We start from the raw sequence: 24,502 nt of genomic DNA on the forward strand, positions 1-24,502 counted from the left end.
CTGACTCAAGGGGCATTCAGAGCAGGCTGTTCAGCCCCATGAGCTTGTTCTGTCATTCAGTTGGATCACAGCTGATGAGCAGCAACGTTAATATCTCTTCTGCAACTGACTGGCAAACCACGATGCTTTTGGAGTTTTAAACATATCGTACACGTTCTGCAGAATTATAGAAAAAATATGTGGGAGAGGAATGGATAAAAACTTTAATATGTTTGACTTGTAGTCACCTGCCTGTGCTGGATTGTTATGAAACTCTTTCATCTCTGCGTTCAGATTCGACCCTAATAGATATGCTAAAGGTCCTCTGTCATGATTGTTGAGGATCTTTTGAATGTGATTAGATTTAATCTGACTTTCATGAGGATATTAGTCTACATAGCATTACCTGCTGCTGGAAAGGTAAAAGAAATTGCAGGGCTGCTGTGAAAACGAAGGATTCTGACTAGCTGAGATGCTGTTGCAGAGAGATGGTATGCTCATGACTGGCCAAATGGACCCCTTTCCCTGTTGTAGCCATTCTGTGATTCCAGTGAAGCTTGAGCCATGTACATTCAGGGGTGATTCTTCTGATCGTTGAGTTCAAAAATGTTGGTGAGGTTTAGTGCATCGAGTGCTTGTTGCGACCATCGGTGTGGGCTATTTTCTATCACTGTCATCAGTTATCTTGAGTGTGAGTGAGCACACTACTGTTGGTTTATGCACAAAAAAACCCCTGTTATGATGATGGACTTCCCAAACACATCTGATTTTATCAACTTTTAAACTCGCTTATCCATACGCTATGATGTTTGGTACACTGAAGTCTTGGAGCGATGCAAGATGTCAATTTACACCTGCAATAATGTCAGATGCATTGTCAAGAGGAGGCAGCAACAGAGGCAAGGCTCTAGAGCAGCACACATGGGTTGCTCTATTACATTGTATAGGCTGGTTACAGAGAGTCACGGGGAGAGACCTGTTAACAAGCTTTCTCTTGATAGGTGATTGGCTTTGATGTTGCAGAAGAGAAGATGGTAAATGACCAAGCTGACCTGTTCTATTGAATGAGGTGGAGACCACCAGTTCTTGACTGGGCCCCTTTGTGAGGAGCATCCAACTGCACATCTAATAGAAATAACCCACCCTTGCTTAAACTCTTTAAAGCTCCTGCAGGTCATAATGGAACTGTAATGATGGTGCTGGAGAGGAGCGTGAAGCCCAAATCATTGCACCTCTGAGCTGTAGGAGGAAAGGTGTCACTGCCAGGAAGCACCTTCCTTTCCCACATTGCTTCCCTCCCCCTCCCAAAACAAAAATTGGAGGGGTAAATATATATTCATATTTCAAATATAAATAGATGATTTGTAAGCCCTTTACTGCTGTTGCAGATTGTATAGTGGGTGAAAGCGGAATTGAAGAGGTGGGTCTGGCAGCAGGCAGAAGCCAACGAGAGAAGAAGCGTTCGTATAAAGATTTGCTGAGAGAAGAGGAGGAAATAGATGCAGAAGTCCGAAAGTCAGCCAAAAAGAAAGCGAAGGTGAGGGCTGTTTTTGTTTTTTGTTTTCTAAACCTTGCTGTTTTTTTGCCCATCCTGTGTGCAGCCGCTCCCACCTCGCATCTTCCTCCATCTAAGAAAGTGTGAACGGAAGGGCTCCAGATCCAGGGACTGTTATTCTGACAAGGGGGAAGCTGAGAAACTTCCACATCAATCGTACTTGTTTTATTTTGCTCGCAGTACATTCAAGGCAGGAAAACTGCAATGGCCTGGTTCACTCTCAACAGAAATGTCAAAAAGCATCTCTTGAACAATCCCTCTTGATTCTTGGAGTTGGTGGAGGGGTGGGAGTGGTGGTGAGGTGGAGGGAACAACTGACTGAAAAATCTTTGAATCAGATTTTTCTGAACTTTGGCAATCGCGAGTACCCACTGGAATACAGTGAACAATTCTGTCTGTTGGTCAGTGAATTTGCAAGTTCAGTCTGCAGTAAGGGTCTGTCTTTTTGGGCTCCTTCCTCTCACCTTCCATCTCCATCATCCTTACTGAGACAGTTAAATCACAAGCCATCATCGTTTTGCTGTCAGAAGAATTATCATGTGCCTATGATTGATGGAAAAAATGCCTGTGCTGTTGGTTGCAGGCAGATGAAAGCTAACTTTGATGGCAGCAGTTTCTTGAATCTTGGTGTTACTGCCATTAATTTTGCGTTGCATGAAAATCTTCCTAAGCGTCACTTGCCTTGCTTAAGTGTATGCTATGCGATGTGGTCCCAGCCAAATTCTGACTTGGCCAACCTCGGACAGGGGCTGATAAGGAAGCATTACAGTTCTCTTCCTTGGAATGCTAGAGGATAAATCAGCTACTTTGGATCGATATACAGCAATTCATGCTGGCCTTGCTGTAGCCAAACACTCTGCTTTTGTTCATTGTTGATGTACAGACATGAATAGTGGGTGAATACTGGAGAGTGTGTTCTACCTGTGGAACCATAGCTTAAGGAGGAACCAGAAAAGGTGAGAATATTTCCCTTTGTGGAACCACAGTGAGTTTTGCTCTTTGTGAGCACTCACTCAATTGTTTTGTCTCCACTGTCTTCCTATCATTTCTCACTCATGTATGCATCTCTTGTGCTTTTTCCAAAAAGAACTGTTTACATATGGAGAGGTCCATCACAGACATGGGCATTAACTTGTACACTGGCATCATTTTGGCATCCTATCGTAACATACTGTTGTTGCAACAACTTATACGATATCCTTTTTTTCCCTTTTTTAGTTTTATACTTTTTTTTACAGCTATCATATTCTCATCATTGAGCTATTTTATAGTTTGTCCTTGTCTATGGTCAGTGCTTTCCTATGTCTTAATGGAAAGCTAGGATTTGCTTTCAGTGCGCAACTAAGATCAAGAACTCACCATTTGGTGGATCAACCGTAAGCCACACCCTGCTTTGCCACGTAGTGGCCACCAACAGACACGCTTTTCTAAAACATCACTAATGAGCAGGGAACTATGCTGCCCACATCATTACCTTAACTTTCATTGTCTACAGCGAGGGTAAGTTAATCAATGCAGTTCCTTGTTCGAATATTATGTTACAAGCTGCTTGATGTAATTGAGAGGATCGTCGGAAACTGACATCCGAAGTTGATGGACTGGAAAATGGCAGCTGACCCAAAACTCCAACGTGTGCCACAGTGGTTGCAGTTATTCAGTTATCTCCCACATGGAGGAGTGCCATTGGGACCATTATCTTCAATGTTCAAGAATTGGGTGATTTGGAGAATTGCCTGAATAATATAAAATAGAAATTTATCTAAGATAATTACATTGCTGTAGTGACTGATGGACATAATGTTGTATTCTAAATTTAAATGGTTTTGTTCCTTCAGCATTGTTGCCACCATAACCCCAGAGGCCTTCCAACAACATCTCACAGCCGTTGATAATTGTTGAAACCTTTGCATATGCAATCCTGTATGTTGATTAAGAGGGCCCTCGCACTTGGAGGATGCCCACTTTCCTTGAAGATGTTGCCACAATTTGCAAGGGTCTAAGGGATCCTCTACAAATATGTTTCTAGACTGACAAGAGTCGGTGTCTTCCCCTAAAGGTGCTGTTTTTTCTTCTGCTTTGCCAGAATCTACCTGAATAAAGTTGTGGAATTTTGAGGGCAGGTTTGTGCTGTAGATTACTGAGAATTTGAATAAATGAACCAAGCTTGTTTTCCTTGGGATTCCTTGACAATCAGTGTGAGAAGTTCCTCACCCCAACTATGAGGGTTCACGCAGCACAAAGGAAAGGGCTTGTTGTAATGCACCACGACACCCATTCTCCAGTTCGATCCTTTTCCAAAAGCTCATTGCTCATCTCTTAATTATCCATTTATCCTTGACTTGTTTTGATAAACATATACTTTAAACATAAATGTAAGTAAACATTTAATAAATACAATGGCTGTGAAGTTCTGAATTTAAATCTTAGTTTTGCTGTTTTAATTCAGGATACTGAAGGTTTCTTGTTGGCTGCCGATATTCATAAGAAAAAGAAGAAATTACACCATTTAATGGGCGAAGAATTCTACTATGGAGGTATTTGCTGAAGTTATTTCCGACATTAATTTTTCTTTGTGATCTCTCTCCTTTGGATACAAGTCAAGGCACTAGAAAAGGTGTGAAAAATATTTACAATGCTGATATTGAAGCTAGCTATGAGGAAAAGTTGAATGGGTTGAGGCTCCTTATTCTAGAAAAGACTGCAAGATGACTTTTGAATAGAATTCGTTAAAAATAACAAAGCGTTTGATAACGTAGAGAAGATGTTTCCACTTGTTAGAAGTCTGAGTTCTATTTCTATACTGAAGTCTGTGCCAGCAATATTTTTGCCTTTGAAGATGCTGGTTGTATGGCATCATCTGTTGGTAGGGTGCTGGATATTGATGATTCCTTCCACGGAACTAAAAAGAAATTAAAAAATAACAAAGAAGGTCAAGGTGTTTATCTTCAAGTTTCCTTGGGTTCTTTTGCCTATGGTTACACACCTCTTTAACAATGGGAATTTTTCTCCTATCTTGCAGCCTATCAAAACCCTTCATAATTATGAACACCTCCAGTAAATCTCCCCTTAGCCTTCTCAGCTTGAAAGAGGATAATCTCAGCTTCTCCTATCACAAAGTCCCATAAACCCTTTCTCAGGTATGAGTTTTTTTGCTTGAAAGTGAATTAGCAGGCTCTTTTGATAATTATATGTATTTTTCATAACCATGCTGCTTGACAGCATGTTCTCAGTGCTGGAGCATTTTCTGGGATTGGGCAGGTTCGGTTCAGACTTAGTGATGGAGTATGAGAAAATCAACAGCTATGGTTGCTAGAACCTTCAATGTGGAGAGAAGACTTGAGGGATGACTTGATAATGATCTTTAAGATTATGGAAGGCTTTGATAAGGTGTACATAAGGAGTATGTTCCCATCTGCAGACGAAGTCAGAATTAAGAGTCACCAGTAAATCCAATAGGAAGTGCAAGAGAAACTTCTTTGAGAGAATATGGACCTTACTACCCAGTGCAGTAGTTGAGGCAAATAATGTAGATACATGTCAAAAAAAGTGAGATAAATACATATTTATTTATCATGATAGGGGTTCAATGAAGATGAATGGAAGGAGGTTCATGAGGAACAAACATTAGCATGTTCCTGTTGGTACAAGTGACATATTTCTGTGTTGTAAAAACTGCATAAGCATTGAGGTGTCATTAGGTATAGTACCAAATAGTTAAATGAGCTTTGTTCCAAGTGGAACTGGTGATGCTTTGGACGGAGGCAAGGGTGCTAGAGTTGGCCATCAACAAGTGGTTCAATGCTGACTATTGTACTGGCATCAGGAGAAGGCAGATTTCACCTTGACCTGTATTCGGCATTGAAATGAATTTGTGACCACACAGATGAGGTACTGATGGGTAACCAGTGCTGGTGGAGCTGGTATCCTACAATGAGCTGGTGTTTTCAGAAGAACAGTGAGGAAACGAGTTGGAGGGGAGAAAAGTGGGAAGAAAACAATAGATTGGATTCTGAAATGTCTTCAGCTAATGATGTGAATGAGACCATTGTTCTCATTCACATTGAGTGATCATCCCGAAATCTTTCTGGTTGAAGAACTCTTTCAAATAGAAATATAATCATGGACACTTCTGTATCTGCATTACTTTTTTAAAAAATTCTTTCAAAGAATTTGGGCATTGCTGGCTAGGCCAGTATTTATTGCCCTATATATTATTGCTGCAAAATTCTGGGTGTAAATAGTATTTTTTAATAATGCTTTAGAGCATATGGATATATGCTGACCGATACCAGTGAGATATGTGTGCCTCCTTCTTACTGCTGAGTTGATCCTTGGTATAAAGGGAACTGGAGCCTGGAGTAATAGTCAATGGAGAGAGTATTTAGAGAGAAGGGGAAGAGTTTGGAGTTTGTGGTTGGGGGTTGGGGAGGTGGGGATGCGGCTGGTGTTGCTGGAAGGAGGAATCGGAAGCACTCTTCCAGACTGCAACTCATAATGAGTGGCATTGTCGTACTTTTGACATAGAGGCAGGCCTGGAACCTGTCAAACCCGTAAGGGTGGGGGCACTTACTTTCCAAAAGTTGGCAGTGATCAACAGATTGTAACTTTGAAAATCATTAGTCTGCAGCATAGAAATGGACCCTTTGACCCAACTAGTCAATGCCGTTGTTCCTGATTTACCCAAGTTTCCTGTCATTCCGCTTCATTTAACTCCACCAGCATGATCGCCCAGTCCTTTCTTCATTTTCTTAGCTATCTTCCCTTACAAAGCATTGATGCTCTTCACCTTAACTACTCCTTGAGGTAACAAGTTTCATAGTCTAATTGAGATGTATAAAATGCTAAAGGTGATTGACAAGGTAGACGTAAGATGTTTCCACTGGTGGGCCATTCTAGAAATGCGAGTTCATAGTTTTAGGATAAGATGAAGAGAAGTTACCTCTCTCACAGGGTCACGAATTTGTAGAATTCAACATCTAGAGTGTGGTAGATGCCAGGACATTGAGTAAATTTAAGGAGTACAGATTTTTAATCAGTAATTGTTTGAAGAGTCATGGAACAGGCAGGAAAGTGGAGTTGAGGCCAAGGTGAGATCAGCCATGGTTGTATTGAATGGCAGGGCAGAGTCGAGGGGCTGAATAGCCTTTTCCTGCTTCTAGTTCTGATGTTCTTAATTGCTCTCTGGGAAAATTAGTTTCTCCTGAAATCACAGTTGGATTTATTAGTATTTTCCCTGCATCTGTACCCTCTAGTTTTGAACTCCCCACACAAGTGGGATCATCTCTATGTTCGCCCTACTGAATCACTTCATAATTTTGAAGGCTTCTTTCAGGTCATCCTGCAGTCTTCTCTTTTCTGGAGAACAGAGCCCAGCGTGTTCAGCGTTCCTATGTTTCTGTGAAGTTGCGTTGCAAAGCCATTCACTGTGTTTTATCTTTCCTGTACGAATGTAGAACTGTCACCTATGGAACCTGTGAAAAAGAAGAAAAAGTCTGAGGGTCATCAGGCTGACACTGCCATGGGTCTCCTCAAGGCCATCACTTCACCCATATCAACAGTTTCAAAACCTTCCAAAAAACCTGAGAAATCGCTTTCTGCTTTTAGCTCAGCATCCTATCCTCCCTTATACTCTGAGATCAGGAAGGAACACAAGAAAAAGGCCAGCAGTGCAGAGCATGAAGAAACCCCTGAAGAAGGGGACTTCCATAAGGCGAAAAAAATGAAGCCAATTTTTGTAAATACAGACACAGTGACAGTGCGTGAGGCGGAAGGTTTAAAAATGAAGCTCCTCCTCTCGCCTAAGGACAAATCGGGCACAGATGATGAAGCATTCAACTTTGCCACGTCATCGAGCCTCAAGAAATCATCAAAAAAGATGAGCAGGGAACAGGATCATGCCACGTTCCACTCCGCCATCGAGGCCCAAAGCCTGCCAAAAACTGTTGTTCGCAAAAAGCACAAGTCAGAATCTCGAGCCAGCGAGAGCTTTGACTCTGAGACTCGTTTCTACAGTGAAGTCCGTGCTGGTAACCTCTCCGAGTGTGACCTCTCAGGCTTAGACGCACTGGATACGGCATCATCCTCTGGTGGGGAGCTAGAGGCGGGAGAATTGGTCATCGATGACTCCTTCCGCGAAATGAAAAAGAAGAAGAAGAAAGATAAGAAGAGCAAAAAAAAGAAGGACAAGGAGAAACACCGAGAGAAGAAACACTCCAAGTCAAAGAAGATGCATGCCCATTCCCCGGCGAAGATCTTAGCAACCACCAAGTGCTGCTACCCGACACAGTCGGCTGTTAGCACACCTTATGCAATTAATGTGCCCCCACCTTCCATATTCCACATGGAAGGACAGAGTGAAAAAAAGAAGAAAAAGGAGGAAAAAGATAAAGAAAAAGTTGAGAAGCCAGAAAAGGTGAGGTTGTTCTGAACCTATTGCAGGAAATTTCACTTGACTTAAAATAGTAAATTATAGGAATTAAATTGAAGGTGACAGTTTGGTCTGTTGTGTTGCTCTTATAGGAGCAATTTCTTGTCCCAGTGTTATGGACCAAACCAAATCCCCTCAAAATATTCCCAAGATAGTCTAGACCCTAATGTTTTCTTATTTTAAAGATAAATTTAAGGTGTGGCATTCCAGATGCAATTTGATTGGTCAAATATAGTTAATATACAACAAAAGAAAGTAGAAATTGGAATAATTTAACTGTTGGTAAACGTGACAGGGTAATAGGTCCGGTAACTACTACTAAGTAACTGTTCCAATTTAGGAACACCCCATAAACACATCCTTGGCAAAAAGCAAATTTAGAAAATACATTTCCTGCTACTGGAGCTGCATGTGAGACAGAGCCCCTAGCTTTTGGTAGTAACTAAGACAGGGACAAAGGTAGCTTCCACTTCAGTAAGACCCCAGCAACAACTGCTGAAAACTAAAAACTGAAAATTGTGGTTCTGTGAAAGCTTGACCACACCCATTCTGGCTGCTTCTATTGTTCCAACTTGTAAAAAAAAAAATCAAGGCCTCACAAGCTGTTTACTCTAGTGGCCTGGTAAATTACTCCATACCTCTGCCTTAAAACCTCGCTACAGAAAAAGCAGGACAAAATAACTTCTTAAAGCCATAGTTTCATCACACTTGTGACTGTCAAATTAGAAGTGATTACATGTAAGGAAAGGAAGATCAGTATTTAGAACTTTAGATATAGCTTTCAGTATTTAGATAGTGCCTTTCACAACCTCAGGGTGTCCCAGAATGCTTTATGCCAATCTCAATTATGTATTTTTGAAGTTTAGCCACTGTTGTAATGTCGGAAATAGTAGTCATCTCAATCGTACAATGCTCTGTACTAATCAATGTACTCAGATAAAATGCAATCTGCCACAGAAAAGCTCATGAGGGATCTAATTTGCAATCTTTGAACAATTCAAAGGGATCTTTTATTCTGCCTCTAATTAATTGTTCATCTTTGTAAGTACAGCAAGCCAATTCTAGTCATGTTCCCACAGGTATGATGACTGAGAAACTTTGCTCCAGCAACCGTATGTAAACTTGAGCAGTAAATGTTGATGATTTAATTGCAATGCTGATCCATTAAAATTTTCAGAGGAGAAAGCCTAGCTTAGAGCAAAGATTTACTATGTGACTGCTTTTGTTTATAGTTTTTCTTGTCCTTTTGGTGAACATAAGTGCATTATGTTTTTGTCTAAGACATGGGAGAAATTCAAAATTACTTGAACTTCAAAATTTGAGACAGAGTTGTGGCTAATCTAAACAAACGTAAGCTTTCTCTCCACAGATGCTGCCAGACCTGCTGAGGTTTTCCAGCAATTTCTGTTTTTGCTGTGAACAATTTAGGATAGCAAGGCAAAACAGGGCTTAAGTTTCAGAAGGTGGTTGCCTTGCTGTGCCAATAGTGCAGGAAACGATTTAGAAAGCAAGGTAGAAATGGTCAGGGTAGCAATGTTCAGAGTAAATAATCCTCTCTAGCACGTTTGAAGCATTGGTTTTCTGTGAAGAGAATGAGTCTGGACAAAATTATAATGAAGTCAAAAATATACGTGGATATAAGGATAATGCAGTTGGCAATGTTTTCAGTTATTGCATTGATCAGCATGGTTTCTACGGTCAATTAGTGAAGAGTCTGTCTGGTTTTATTTTTATGACCATTTTGTTTGCATTAAGGGTTTCGAAAATGTGACTCTTAAATGTTGGGATTTAAAAATAAATCATATTCGCATATGTTTTAATAGACATTTTAGGGAAATGTGGCTAAAAAAGATAATGGGCTGAGTTGCATCTTTCACCAATTCCTCCATTATATGTCTTCTGGAAGGCTGCTTGTCTGATCATCATCCTTGGGCTAGCCTTTTAAAAATAATTTATTTGTCTGTGAAGTGGTTTCAGACTCATGAAGGCATAAAAAGTGCTAAATAAATGCAGTTTTGTTCCTTCTCAGATGAAGATCAAAGTCATCACCATAATCCCTTAATGCAAACTGTCAATTCCTTCGAGCAACCCCGCTCTCCAAACCCCATCCTGCCCAGCATCTGATCTGGGCTGATGTAGACTACTCTCAACCTTGACAAACCGAGTTTCCAACCTTTTATCCTTCCTGATACAAAGACCATTTGCTTCCACTTCACAACAACCAACCCTCCCTTCTTTGGTCCTGCTGCTGCATCCATATCATGCCCATGTCTTACTGACTTGATTACTCTAATACTTCATTTGCCAGTCTCCAATCTTTTATTCTTCATGAATTTAAGCTCACCAAATCAAAACTGTTCATATCCTCTCTCTCTCAAAATCATATTCTGTTATACAATGAGCTGCAATAACTAAAATACATACACTGTGTTCACATCATCCATGGCCTCAGTCAGTCTGTATCTTCTACCTTCCACCAGGACTACAAACTCCCCCACTCTTCACTGAAAAGGAGGCAAATTTGCAGTGGGGGTCGTAGGGAAGCTGTGGCTGTAAAATTGGCGATGTGTTGGGGATAGAGCAGAGGCAATGGAAAAGGGGAAGGTGTGGACACTCGGGGTGATGAAGGTTTTCCAAGTATTCAATTAGGAAAACCTTTTCTGTGTAAAGTACAGCTGACAATTGCTGAAGAAAAAGACATATTACTGAAGCACTTATTTGGACAATTACAAGAATGTCAAATTTCAACTGATCACAGTTCATGCTACAGGAGGAAAGGGTGCTGATTGGTTGGCAAGTTGACCCTAATTGACTAAGGCGGACTCTCCCAGAGAAAACAATGGGGAATCTTCAGCTCTCGGTGGTCCTGGGTAACTCAAAAAAAAATGCAAAGCTTGAACAAATTTTTTTTTTTTTTACAAAGAATGTGTCCCTGCATATGAATGTACATCACTTCTAGCAAATATAAATGAGCTACCTTAGGAATGTTACTGATTTGCCAACCAATCAGCAATGTTTTTGCTTGTAATTTGAGTTGTTATTTTGGTTTGAATTTAGCATTCTTGCATTTATCCTGATAAGTATAAGAGAAATGATTTCAGCAACAATCTCTTTTCAGCACTGTTATTGACTACAAAAGATGCAACAATGTAGGCTTTTTGGGTCCAGGCAGGTTGACTTTAGATATCACCAATCTTTATTTTTGTCTGATGTTTGTTGACTTGTGCATTTCTAAAGAATTTGGTGTTATCTTCTCTTTCATTCCCAGATAGCTAGTTATTCCTAATGGATAATTTTATACTGGCTAAAGACCCTGGTGGTTTTATCGTGAACAAAATATGTTACATTGTTGTGCAGGGTTCAGTACCTTGTTTTTATTATTTTGATTGGTACAGTTTTGATTAAGCAGTTCCTTTTATGTAGTGCATTTAATATAGGAAAGTTTTACAGGAATGTTATCAAATAAAATTCTACACCACATCATGAGATTTTGGGACCAAAAGCCTGGTCACAAAGGTGGATTTTAAAGGGCAAAGTGAATACAGACTTAGGAGAGAATTTTGGGGTGTTGACTTTAGGAAACTGGACTTATGATTGTGTATCAATGTTGGAGTGTATTTATAGGTGCTTGAATCAACAAAGATACTGAATTGCCACACTAATATCCTTCATGAAGTTGGCTGTGGGAGGTGGATATTTCTTTATTACTGTTATTACTACTTATTCTTTGTGATTCATAATGGCATGTCTGTCCAGCAGGATGCAGGACATACTCAGTAGTTCTGGCAGCATCTCAGACCTGCTGAGTATTTCCAGTATTTTCTGTGTTTCTTTCAGATATTGAGTTTACAGTATCTTGTTATTTTATCTGGATTCAAAGTCTGTTCCATCAGTGGGATTCCAAAAATAGGCTGCTAACTGTATTGATTTTATTTGATTTATTATGTTTACTCTTTCGTACAATCTGAGCTGCAACACGGGTGCAATAGCAAATTTACCTTTTTTGAAAAAACCTGCCAATGGATATCTTCATTATAATGATCCTAAAACATGTTGGGACTGTGTGAATGGAACTTTACTTTGTATTTAACAATACAGTAACTAGCCTAGGAGTATTTGATGCTGAAATGGTCAGTTCAAGAAAGGAAAGTTACGAGTTGAGGGGTGACATTCTAGAGGTTTATAAAATTGAGAGGCATGGATAAAGTGAATGGCAGAACTCCTAGGGTGGGGGCAATCCAAAACTGTGGGGTATAGGTTTAAGGTGAGAGAATAAAGATTTCAAGGGATCTGAGGGGCAGCACACTCTTATGGAATGAGCCACCAGAGAAAGTGGTAGAGGCAGATACAGTTACGACATTTAAAATACATTTGGACAGGTACATGAATACAAAAGTTCTGGTGGGATATGGGCAAAACGCAGGCAAATGGGACTAGTTTAGTTTGGGACACCTGGTCGACATGGATGAGTTGAACTGAAAATGTCTGTTTCTGTGCTATATGACTCTGACTGTATGTATCATTGTGTAATGCTGTCATCCTTCAATGTGCTTGTCACAGAGGATCATTGAAAAGAATTGATTAGAAAAAAAACATAATTAACCTGTCCGCATGTTGGAATTTATTGTTGCAAAGCAGCAGTTTATATGGCTTGATGCTGGAACAGGTACCAAAGCGATTGGGAGTCACTTTTGCAATTATATTTTTATGCATTTTTTACAGAAAAAGAAGAACATGTCTGCTTATCAGCTGTTTTGCAAGGAGTACAGGATTAATATTGTTGCTGAACATCCAGGAATAGGTGAAAGTTTCTTTTTGCATATACATGTTGCCAGTGTGTTTGTTTGTTTAGGATGAGGGACTCTCATTCTTGAGTATTTGTGCCTGATGTTGGAAACAGGAGAAATTGGGATAGGTACTTGGGGCAGAATGGGGAAGGTTGGAATCACGTCCAGCCAGTGGAGAGGGTTGCATGTATGCACAATGATGTTAAAAAATCAGCAAGTGTGTAGTTTACTTTGCCTCCATGACATATGGTGCAAATTTCCATTTGTATGTTACAGAGAGAGACTACAGAAAATCATATTACTGCAGGTACTGGTGAAACACAAGAGAAGAAATCCTGCCTGTGTAAAGGCAGCTCCCCCCCCACCCCCATATCTACTTATTGTAAAATTTGCAAACAATTTATGCATAAGGCAATTTTCTTTAGAATTTGGGAGAGTTGCTTGCTACCCATGGGGTATGAAATAAAAATTTGTCAGCATAGGGATCAGATACTTAGAAAGTTGCAAATGTGAGTTTACCTAGCACTTTACAGCATGCACTCCAGCATATTGCTAATGTTGGATCCTAGCTCAAGAAACATTTGCCTTGGATTTAATGTCAGAATTGAGGTTTCAAGAGAGCAGGGAAAGACTGTTTGGGACTAAAAGGATTTAATTTAAGATCAACAACCAAAGGAGAGGGTGGGGTCATTTTGTTTTGACTGGGGAGTTGCTGGTAACAACAAAACCCTGTAGAAGCGCATTGAGGAAAGGCAGGGGATTGAGATAAGTGGCTTTTTTTTACAAAACTGAGATGCATGTGATGTGCTGAATGACCACCTTCTGTGCTGATTTGTGTTATAATTACGTAAATGGATACTTTATGTTCTGTTTAGGCTATCTCCAAATTGAATGCATTAAGGTGTGGAGGATATTAAATGGAATGCTACTGAATTGATATAGAAAGGTAGTTTGTGAAAAACCAGACAAAGATACTGTCCAACGTGATTATGCGCTGACGAGGCACGTTATAAATGAAGTGTAGCCAGCATCACATTCCTGCTTTGTGTCTCATTAAAACAACCGACTGCTTGCTTAATGCTGTACTTTATACTGAATCTGTTGAATAATTCTAAATTGAAATGGATGGTTTACTGATCTGGAAACAAAGACCAGAATTTGGGCCATAAAATTATATTTTGAGGAAAAAGACAGCTAAGACCATGATGCAAAACTCTGATTACAGACATTTCGATTTTGTTACTTCATTTAATGGCATTGATGTGTTGGAGCATCCCGAGTTGAGAATTGGTACACTACAGTGAACTTGATCATCAGTCCTACGCCGCAATAAATCAGCAAGGCAGTGTCTGCTCAATTATGTCATTACAATTAAATGTAAGTTGGAATCATTGCTGATCATTGTCTTTATCACAGATTTTGGTGAGCTTAGCAAAAAGTTAGCTGAAGTCTGGAAACAACTTCCTGACAAGGAGAAACAGGTAAGCATTGCCCACTCCAATATTGTGTTCATCAGACTAGCCTTTAGGAACACTCCTGTTATAAACTAAGTCTGTTACTTTGCAACCAGCTTGGGTAATGTTCACACGGATTTAATCAAACCAAGCTGTACAGTGCTAGTTTTAGTCCAGAATGGACACCCATATATGTAAACTTGAAGCTAGAAGGAGTTAATGTTTTGTAGTGCCATTATTAAAAGAAGGAATTTGCATTTATATAGTTTCTTTGACATCCTCCGAAATCCAAAGAATTTTGCAACCAACCACTTACATTTGAAGTATATTTGATCATTTCATAAATGTGATATCACTAAAGGAGAGCTACATCTGACATACTGCAAAACAAACAAATGGCGTCAGATACCTATATAACAGACTTGTTGAAAAATGCTTTCCTTAAATTAACCAGTCAAACTTAACTGATGTCATGGCCTAGTTAGTTTGAAGCCTGAAGCTGACGTTGCCAAACAAAGATATGCCTCATTAATATCTTAAGAGGGAACGATATTAGCCAATATATAGGGAGGACTGTTTGCTTTTCTTCAAATTCTGATAATAGATTTTTGGCATTATGTCATAACAATGCAATACTGTTTTTAATGCCCTGTTGTATGGGCCAGATTACATTCTTAAATCCTAGAGTGCCTTGATTTCAACCTTCTGACCAGTAATACTGTTTCTCGACATACTGGGAATGTTTTAACTCATTGAAAGTCTATTCACTTGCGTTAAATATTAAGAAGCAAACAGATTTCCCCCTTCTCTCCATTGAGGAAGCACTTAATGACCCGTCGAGCCCAGATGTTAACAGTTTCAGTCATGAACCTGCACCTAACTTCTATTGTGTGATATTCCAGCTGTCACTGCAAAGCTTCAGTACTGAAGTACGTTCACCTAGGCATGATCAGTTGATTTGGCTGTAAACTAGATTAACTATTTGATGCTATGCAAAATGACACCTTTTGTTTATGAAAATATTTATGGAAACCTGTCGATGATCTGAATTGTTCCATCTCAGTGTTGATGCACCATCTGAGCCTCCCCTCACTCTTAGCTCACCTTCTCAATGTAATATTCTGTTCTTTTCTCCCTTGTGTACTTAACTAAATTCCCCTTAAATTTTCATCACCTCAGCCACTCCTTGTTCTACATTTTAACCACTTTCAGGTTGGGGAGGTCTCTCCTAAATACCTTATTGGAATTATGACAATGTTGTATTAATAAAAGCTGGTTTTGTTCTCCTTACAGAGAAATATTTATCCTTTGAAATCGTATTAGGCCAATGCTCTGTCTTCGCTACAAGACAATTTAGACAGACGGCACGATTTTCTATAGTCAATCATTATTTTGTGGGGAATAGATAGGAGCAGAAGTAGACGATTTGGTTCTTTGGGCCTGCTGTGCCATTTATAGCATCATGGCTAATCTGTATCCATCCCTTTTCCCTAAGGCTATAACTTGAGTAGAAAAATTGAACCCAATCAAAAGGCCCTAGATTGTTTACGAGGTGATATAGAAAACGGTGCCTGACATGCTTGAGGTAGATAAATTCTTGAGGCAAGTGAATCAAAATTTATTGGGAATATGGAATTCCAAACACTGACTAATCAGCTATGATCTTATTGAATGGCTGAGCAGGCTCAAAAGGCTGATAGTCATCCTCTGTCGTCAAAGGCTAAGTATTCTCTGACAAGTATCTCAGCACCAGACTGCCCAAAGCCTGCCTGCCATCTGCAAAGCACAAGTGATGGGATTGGTTCCATTTACCTGGAGAGGCAGCTCCATCAGCACTCAACAAGCCTGACACCATCCAAACCAAAGCAACCAGCTTGAATGATGCCCCATGCAGCCTTTTAAACATTTGCTGTCTCCAACATTGTCAACCCCCACCCCCCGCAATGAACTGCAATGGGTCAAGAAGGCAGCTCACCACGATCCTGTGGAGCTGCCTGTGTAGGACGTGGGGTGGGCAAGGTCAGAAGACATCAGGTTATTAGCCCACCAGATTTATTTGAAATCACAAGCTTTCAGAGTGTTGCCCATTTGTCACGTGAAATAACAGAGAGGCAGAGAAATCAAAAGATCATACATATAGTGTGAGTGGACAGGTCAAATAATAGGTCTCTGCAGGTGATCAGGACGGTGCGAGTAAAGTGTCAACAGCCGAATAACAAGTGAAGCGATGACCTGTAGTCTGATTAAATGAGACAGATATGAAAAATTAAAAATAAGGTGGTGCTGGAGACAAACCAAATGACTGGAATGACATAATAGGCATGAGAGTCGCATGCTGAGGGTCTAATGAAAATCATATGTAATCCAAAACTGTACAAACTAATTAAGATAGAGACATCATAACAAGTTATCAATGTCATGGTTTCAACATAGGACAGTAGGGGAGATTTTACAAATACAGAACACTGGTGAGGTCAGAAGTGTGGCACTCCTCTAGCTTCCACCCTAAACATGTTAAAGAAGCCATTCCCTACAAACAAGCCCTGTACATACACAGGATCTGCTCAGGTGAGGAGGAACACATTGCACACCTAAAGATTTTGAAGGATGCCCTCATAAGAACGGGATACAATGCTCAATTCATTGATCGCCAGTTCTGGTGTGCCACAGCGATGAACCAGGCCAACCTCCAGAAGACAGATATAGGATATGACCAATAGTGTACCCTTCGTTGTCCAGTAATTCCCTGGAGCAGAGAAACTACGCTATGTTTTTCGCAGCCTTCAACATGTCATCGATGACAACAAGCCTCTTGCCAAGATCATCCCTGTGCCTCCACTTTTCGCCTTCAAACAACTGCCAAACCTTAAGCAGACCATCATTCACAGCAAACTACCTAGCTTTCAGGACAACATCGACCATAATGCCACGCAACCCTGCCAGCCGAGACAACTGCTACAGAACATGTCAGATCTTCGATATGGACACTACCATCACACATGGGAACGCCACCTATTATGTACACGGCAGATACTCATGTGAATCAGCCAGTGTTGATTATCTCGTAAGCTGAAAGCAAGGATGCCACGAAGCATGGTACATTGGTGAGACCATGCAGATGCTACAACAACAGATGAATGGACACGGTGCAACAATCGCCAGACAGGAATGTTCCCTCCCTGTTCAGGAACACTTCAACGGTCAAGGACATTCAGCCTCCGATCTTCAGGTGAGCACCCTCTAAGGTGGCCTTTGAGACACGACAATACAGAATCGCTGAGCAGAGACTGATGGCCAAGTTCTGTACCCATGAAGATGGTCTCAACCGTGATCTTGGGTTCATGTCGTGCTACATGTGACCCTACCACACTTCTATATCTGTAAAATCTTCCTGTTTTGACACCATCACCATGATAAATTGTTATGATCTTTCTACCTTAATCAGTTTGTACGGTTTTGGATTACTTATCACTTTGGTTAGACCCTCGCCATGGACTCTTATACCTATCATGTTATTCCAGTCATTTGGTATGTCTCCAGCATCACCTTCCTTTTTAATTTTTTGTAATTATCTCTCTGCCTCTCTTAATCAGATTACAGGTCATCCCTTCACTTGTTATTCAGCTGTTGACACTTTACTCACAACGTCTGACACTCTTCATCACCTGCAGAGACCTAATATTCGGCCTGTCCACTCTCTCGCCATTTGTATGATTTTTTTTAAATCTCTCTGCCCATTGATCTCTCTGCCTATAAATTCTGTGCTTGTGTGCTTCTCTCTCACTTCACCTGACAAAGGGGCAATGCTCTGAAAGCTTGTGTTTTCAAATAAACCTGTTGGACTATAACCTGGTGTCGTGTGATTTCTGACCTTGTCCACCCCAATCCAACACCAGTACCTCCACATCATTAAATCCTTGGACAGAGCACAGAAAATAAAATCAATAAATTGTTACCAGGGATGTGAAAGTTAGATCACTTGTGGAGACAGAAGAATCTGAGGATAAAGGGAGATTTAATCAAGGTGTCAAAATTATGAAAGGTTTTGACATTGTAAATAAGGAGAAATTATTTCTTCAGGTAGGGGGATCTGGGGATAAGATCATGATCTTATGAAATGGCAGATCATGTTTGAGGGGCCATATCAGTTCTTAATGCTCTTATTTCTAATGTAGTTATGTTTCAGTTCCAACTGATTAATGTCAGCACTGGAATTTCACTTGGGTACAATCTGTAACATGCCCAGTTTGAAATTGGAGTTTTAAAAACCCATTCAAAACTTTAACTAATGCAGATGTGTGGGTTGTACGTCACTGTGATTGGCAAACATAATGTTAGTTTGATTGTTAGTAAGAGTAAGACTGTGCACACCTGAGCCGCATTTGCAAAATCAAAAACAAATCTCTATGTTTGATGTGATTCTGATTGAGCACCACTTGTTGAACAATCTGAATATTTATTGTTGTGTCTGGGCAACAGTGGGAATACCAGAGATAGTAGGAACTGCAGATGCTGGAGAATCTGAGATAACAAGGTGTAGAGCTGGATGAACACAGCAGGCCAAGCAGCATCATAGGAGCAGGAAGGCTGATGTTTCAGACCTAGACCCTTCATCAGAAAAGGGGGAGGGGAAGGGGGTTCTGAAATAAATAGGGAGAGAGGGGGAGGCGGATAGAGGAGAAGATAGGTGGAGAGGAAACAGACAGGTCAAAGAGGCGGGGATGGAGCCAGTAAAGGTGAGTGTAAGTAGGGAGGAGATAGGTCAGTCCAGGGAGGACGGACAGGTCAAGGGGGCGGGATGAGGTTAGTAGGAGGAAATGGGGGTGCGGCTTGAGGTGGGAGGAAGAACAGGTTAGGGAGGCGGGGACGAGCTGGACTGGTTTTGGGATGCGGTAGGGGGAGGGAGATTTTGAAGCTTGTGAAATCCACATTGATACCATTGGGCTGCAGGGTTCCCAAGTGGAATATGAGGTGCTGTTCCTGCAACCTTCGGGTGGCATCGTTGTGGCACTGCAGGAGGCCCAGGATGGACATGTCGTCTGAGGAATGGGAGGGGGAGTTGAAATGGTTCGCGACTGGGAGGTGCAGTTGTTTGTTGCGAACCGAGTGTAGGTGTTCTGCAAAGCGGTCCCCGAGCCTCCGCTTTGTTTCCCCGATGTAGAGGAGGCCACAACGGGTACAGCAGATGCAGTATACCACATTAGCAGATGTGCAGGTGAACATCTGCTTGATGTGGAAAGTCTTCTTGGAGCCTGGGATGGGGGTGAGGGGGGGAGGTATGGGGACAGGTGTAGCACTTCCTGCGGTTGCAGGGAAAAGTGATGGGGCTGGAGGGGAGTGTGGAGCGGACAAGGGAGTCACGGAGAGAGTGGTCCCTCCGGAAAGCGGATAAGGGTGGGGAGGGAAAAATGTCTTTGGTGGTGGGACCGGATTGCAGATGGCGGAAGTGTCGGAGGATGATGCATTGGATCCGGAGGTTGGTGGGGTGGTACGTGAGAGGACGAGGGGGATTCTGTTTTGGTTGTTATTGCGGGGACGGGATGTGAGGGATGAGTTGCGGGAAATGCGGGAGACACAGTGGAGGGCGTTCTCGACCACTGAGGGGGGGAAGTTGCAGTTCTTGAAAAACGAGGACATCTGAGATATACGGGAGTGGAATGCCTCATCCTGGGAGCAGATGCGGCGGAGGCGAAGGAATTGGGAATAGGGGATGGCATTTTTGCAGGAAGGTGGGTGGGAGGAGGTGCATTTTTTTTGGCTCATCCCTAGTTCCCCTTAAACCGATTGGCTGTCAAGGTTATTTCGGAAGATAATTAAGAATCAACTATAATGCTGTGGGTCTGGAGACTCTGGATCACTGGTCCAGTTATGTTCCCACAATGTAAACATATCAACATTGGGAAAGGTGGGACTTGAATCCCAGACCACATGGCCCCAAGGCAGGGACAGAATCACTGCAGATATTTTCTAATCAATCTGTTCAGTGATATTATTACATACCTCTAGAGCAGGTAGAACTTAAACCTGGGCTCAGAGGTAGAGACACCACCATTGTGCCACATTGGCTCCACTAATGAATGTTAACAGCTACACCAACAGCCATTTTAAAACAATTAGCCAAGCTTGTAATGTGACTCATTTAAAATTGCCAGGAGTGATGTATGTTCATAAGTAGGATCTGTCCTGTGCAAAGAATAAGGAATATATTCAAGCTTTTTCTTTAAATTATCTGTGAACTCGGGAAGTCCGTACCACCCATTGCATTCTCCATAGCACTGTCTCAGCCGATTAGAGTCAACATGCCAACCAGTCAGCACCCTTCCTCTGTTATTGTGGCCATTTGAAATGTGACATTCTTGCATTTGTCCTGATGAGTGCAACTTCACAACTTTGGCAATAAAGACAGGAAGTGCTGGAGAAATTGTGCATGTTTGGCAACATCTGTGAAGAGCGAAACTGAGTTAATGTTTTGAGTCCAATATGACTCTTCGAATAAAAAATGAAAATATTGATATCATGTCTCTCTTTTTGACAATATTCAAGTGATCCATATTTGCAACAAGAAGTGCCAACAATGTTGAGCACAGTATCAAAGCATTTTTAGTTTCAAGCAATATCAGCACAATAGCCAAAGTCATAACTTTGCTTTAGCCTCTGTGTGAATATTATCAAACTAGACTTGGAAATATAGGACCAATGCACCACTCCTTTGTAAATTTATCTTCCACATTTGTTAGCAAGAGGAAAAAAATTCCATTGTGTTTTTCTTGTTGATTTTGAATTTTTTTTTCTATGTTCTTTGCTTTGCTCAGGAGATGACATAGCTGCAAGGGTGGGGAGTTATGGTCTATGGCTTGACAGACCACCTAGTCTTTTCATGTTTGTTAATTTTTGTTTGCTCATACTCTTGATTATTGAGCACTGGCTTTTCTGGTGGCATTGCCAGGTATGTGATGAGAGAGTTTTTTCAAACAAGTTGTTAAATTTTGGGAGTTTGTGATCACAGTTACGTAATGGTAGTCGAACACTTGTAAGTAACTTTGTTTATTGAGCTAATTTATTAAGCAGCAGTTAGACATAATGCATTAGTTAATTTAGACAAAGAAAAGAAATGTACAATCTGTGAAAGATGAGAATGGTAGGTTTAGGTTTATTAGGGTTTAATAATTGACTACAGAGTAAAAGATCCCCTAGGAAGTAGTGATCATGTGATAGAATTGAATATTCAGTTTGAGAGTGAGAAACTTGGATTGGAAACAATTGTATTAACTTAAATAAAGAGAATTACAAGAAAGTTGGAGTATAAAGGCAGGGATGCCTGTACAACTGTACCAGGTGCTGGTGAGACCATATCTGGAGTACTGAACAGTTTTGGAGTTTTGGTCCCTTTATTAAAGGAAAGATATTATTTAATCGGAGGCAGTTCAGATAATTTTTACTAGGATGATCCCCAATATGGAGGGATTTTCTTTTGAGTAAAGGTTGAACAGGTTGGAACTCCACTCACTGGGTTTTAGAAAAATGAGAGGTGAACTCATTGAAATGTATAGGATTCTTAAGGAGCTTGATGGAGTGAATGCTGAGAGGATGTTTCCTCTCATGGGGAGAGTCCCGGTTCAGAGAAGGCAATCTCAAAATAAAGGGGTGCCAATTTAAGACTGAGATTCGGAGTCTTTGGAACTCCTTGCCTCAGATCTGTAGGACAGAGTCTATGTGTATATTTAAGTCTCTCTCTCTCTCTCTCTCTCTCTCTCTCTCTCTCTCTCTCTCACTTGCATGCACTTTTTTTGTCTCTCTCTCTCTCATACACACACACACGTTACGAGGAAGGGCAGGAAAGTGGACGCAGAGAATGTCAGATCAGCAGTGATGTTCTTGAGGGGCTGAATAGCCTACTCCTGTTCCTATTTCTTATGATCTTGTGGTCCTTTCAATCCCAAAGCTGTCCTGTAGAATGGAGAAGCAGAGGTAGTGGACCGCAATGGAGCCAAAGGATGTTCATTCCTGAAGTTTTGCAGACTTTGATAGGAGCAATCTTAGTTCTTTCCTCAAACTCCTGATCTTCTCCCAAGAAGGTGCTGGCTTGTTCCCTTGGACCTTCTCTCACTCTTACTTCCCACCTACTATGTGGTACTTTATTTTAGGATTTGGCAACCTGTGTTGTCTATCACTTGTGTGAACGCTTGTGACCAATTACTACAGCAGTTACTTATGACTTCAGGATGATTGTTGTTCCTTATCCAACTCTATTTGAAGGCTAGTTGTCGTGCCTTCTAAGACAAGGCATCATCATCTCCTAGATACTGCACTAAAATAATTAAATTTTAAAGGGGTCCCCAGTTTTCATGAATGTTGACACTTCCCTGATGGTGGGTTTTGCAAAGACTTATTTAAAGCTATCACTAATCATGAGAACTATCTTAAGTTTAACTAATTGCAGGGATGTGAGATTTTCCTTGTTATTGTAGGTCTGGAAGCAGAAGTGCCAATACTTGCAGCACAAGCAGAACAAAGCTGAGGCCATGACAGTGAAGAGGAAACTGACTGATCTGTTGGAAGAGACAGCTACTAAACAGAAAGGTATTCTCAACAGACAATAATTATATATGAATAATGACAAACAGGAACAGATCCCCCACAAATACAATCCTGCTATATACGCTTCCCACCCCAGCTGGAAGCCTGGTAACTTCGTGGGAAGATGATAAAACAGATCAAATCCCAAATCAATTAGACAGGAACAATCTGGGGAAATCTCCCTGGCCCCACCTTCTTTTAATAGTCAGCATTCTGTGCACCACTTATCTCTCTATTCAAGTTTTTTAAAAATTAATTCAAGAAATGAGTGTTGCTGTCTAGGTTAGCATCTATCGCCCATCCTTAATTGCCCTTGAGAAAGTGGCGGCGAACTGTCTTTTCGAACTACTGAAGTCCATGTGGTGTAGGTACACAGAGCTGTTAGAGAGGGGAGTTCCAGGATTTTAACCCCATGGCAGTGAAGAAATGACACTAAAGTTCCACATCAGGATGGTGCATGGCTTGGAAGGGAATTTGCAGGTGGTGTTCCCATGTACTGCTGTACTCATCCTTCTGGGTGGTAGGAGGTTGAGGGTTGAGAAGCTGCTTTCTAAGGAGCCTTGGTGAGTTGTTGCAGTGCATCTTGTAGATGATACACACTGCTTCTACTGAGAATCAGAAGTGATTTCTTCCAGCCAGAACAGTCCCATCCTCACTTGAAGAATTTCTGAGCTCCTTTTCTCTGGGTGATGGGGTGAATTTAAAAAAAAAAAACACCCCTTAATATCTCATCTAGATCTGGGCTTGCATCACTTGAGGGTATGACCCCTGCTCTTCCTTAAACTATTTAGTGGAAGCAAACTGTCAACTTGAACACACACTCTTCGTCTTATAAAGCTCAATCAAATTGCTCCTGAGTCTATTGTCCAAAATGTGCAGTGCCAGATCTTGGCTTATATAGGTAACTGAGATTCTTTAAGAGTGGATCTAGTGACCTTCCTCTACACCCTTACAAAAGTCTCAACAGCATTGACCCTATGAAGACAGCAAACTTGGCCATAGTGTTCCAACTTAGGCTTGGGAAGGAGGAACCCTTATGCATTGTTTGATAGTCAATTGTCCTATAAATGCATCCAACTCTCTAGTGATCGGTTGGACGGAGCTTTGGGTTGTCCCTATCTGGAGAACTGCCTTCAGGACGCCTTGGGAAAGATATTTACCTTATGCCTGGTGGTGGATATGTTACACTTTATCAGAAGGGCACCAGAGCTGGAAGGTCTTAATAATGAGGTCACGGTCCATTAACTTGATGTATTTCTGGAACTTACCAGGTTTCAAGGTGATCTAATTGAGGTATATAGTAGATCTTGAGAAACTTTTCTCTGTTAGAGGAGTCCAGAATAAGGTTGCATTATCTTGCGATTAGACCAAGACCATTTGGAATAAAATCCAGAAACATTTTTTTCAAAGAAAAGCTAGTGAAAATCTGAAACTTGATCTCCCAGAAAGCTGTAGATGCTGGGGGCCATTCAAAAAGTTCAGTACTCAATTTGGTAGATTTTTGTTTGGCAAGACTTTGGAACATTGTGGGTAAATGGAGTTGAGGTACAGACAACCATGATTTAACAGAAGACTGCCCCCATACCTCCTCCCTCACCCCCATCCCAGGCCCCAAGAAGACTTTCCACATCAAGCAGATGTTCACCTGCACATCTGCCAATGTGGTATACTGCATCCGCTGTACCCGGTGTGGCTTCCTCTACATCGGGGAAACCAAGCGGAG

The 24,502-nt window shown here is 41.1% G+C and overlaps 1 protein-coding gene across 1 annotated transcript; it reads left to right on the forward strand.

Moving 5' to 3' along the window:
• Positions 1-1,367: 1,367 nt before the first annotated feature.
• Positions 1,368-22,817, forward strand: hmgxb4a (HMG box domain containing 4a; the record flags this gene model as incomplete). Its single annotated transcript, XM_048593432.1, has 6 exons — positions 1,368-1,516; positions 3,981-4,068; positions 6,988-7,946; positions 12,684-12,762; positions 14,165-14,229; positions 22,671-22,817. Coding segments are annotated over 6 exons (1,472 nt in total), but the record flags the coding sequence as incomplete, so codon positions are not given.
• Positions 22,818-24,502: the final 1,685 nt, after the last annotated feature.

This window comes from Rhincodon typus, unplaced genomic scaffold, assembly GCF_021869965.1.
Source record: "Rhincodon typus isolate 14 unplaced genomic scaffold, sRhiTyp1.1 hic_rhity00002861, whole genome shotgun sequence".
NCBI lineage: Eukaryota > Metazoa > Chordata > Chondrichthyes > Orectolobiformes > Rhincodontidae > Rhincodon > Rhincodon typus.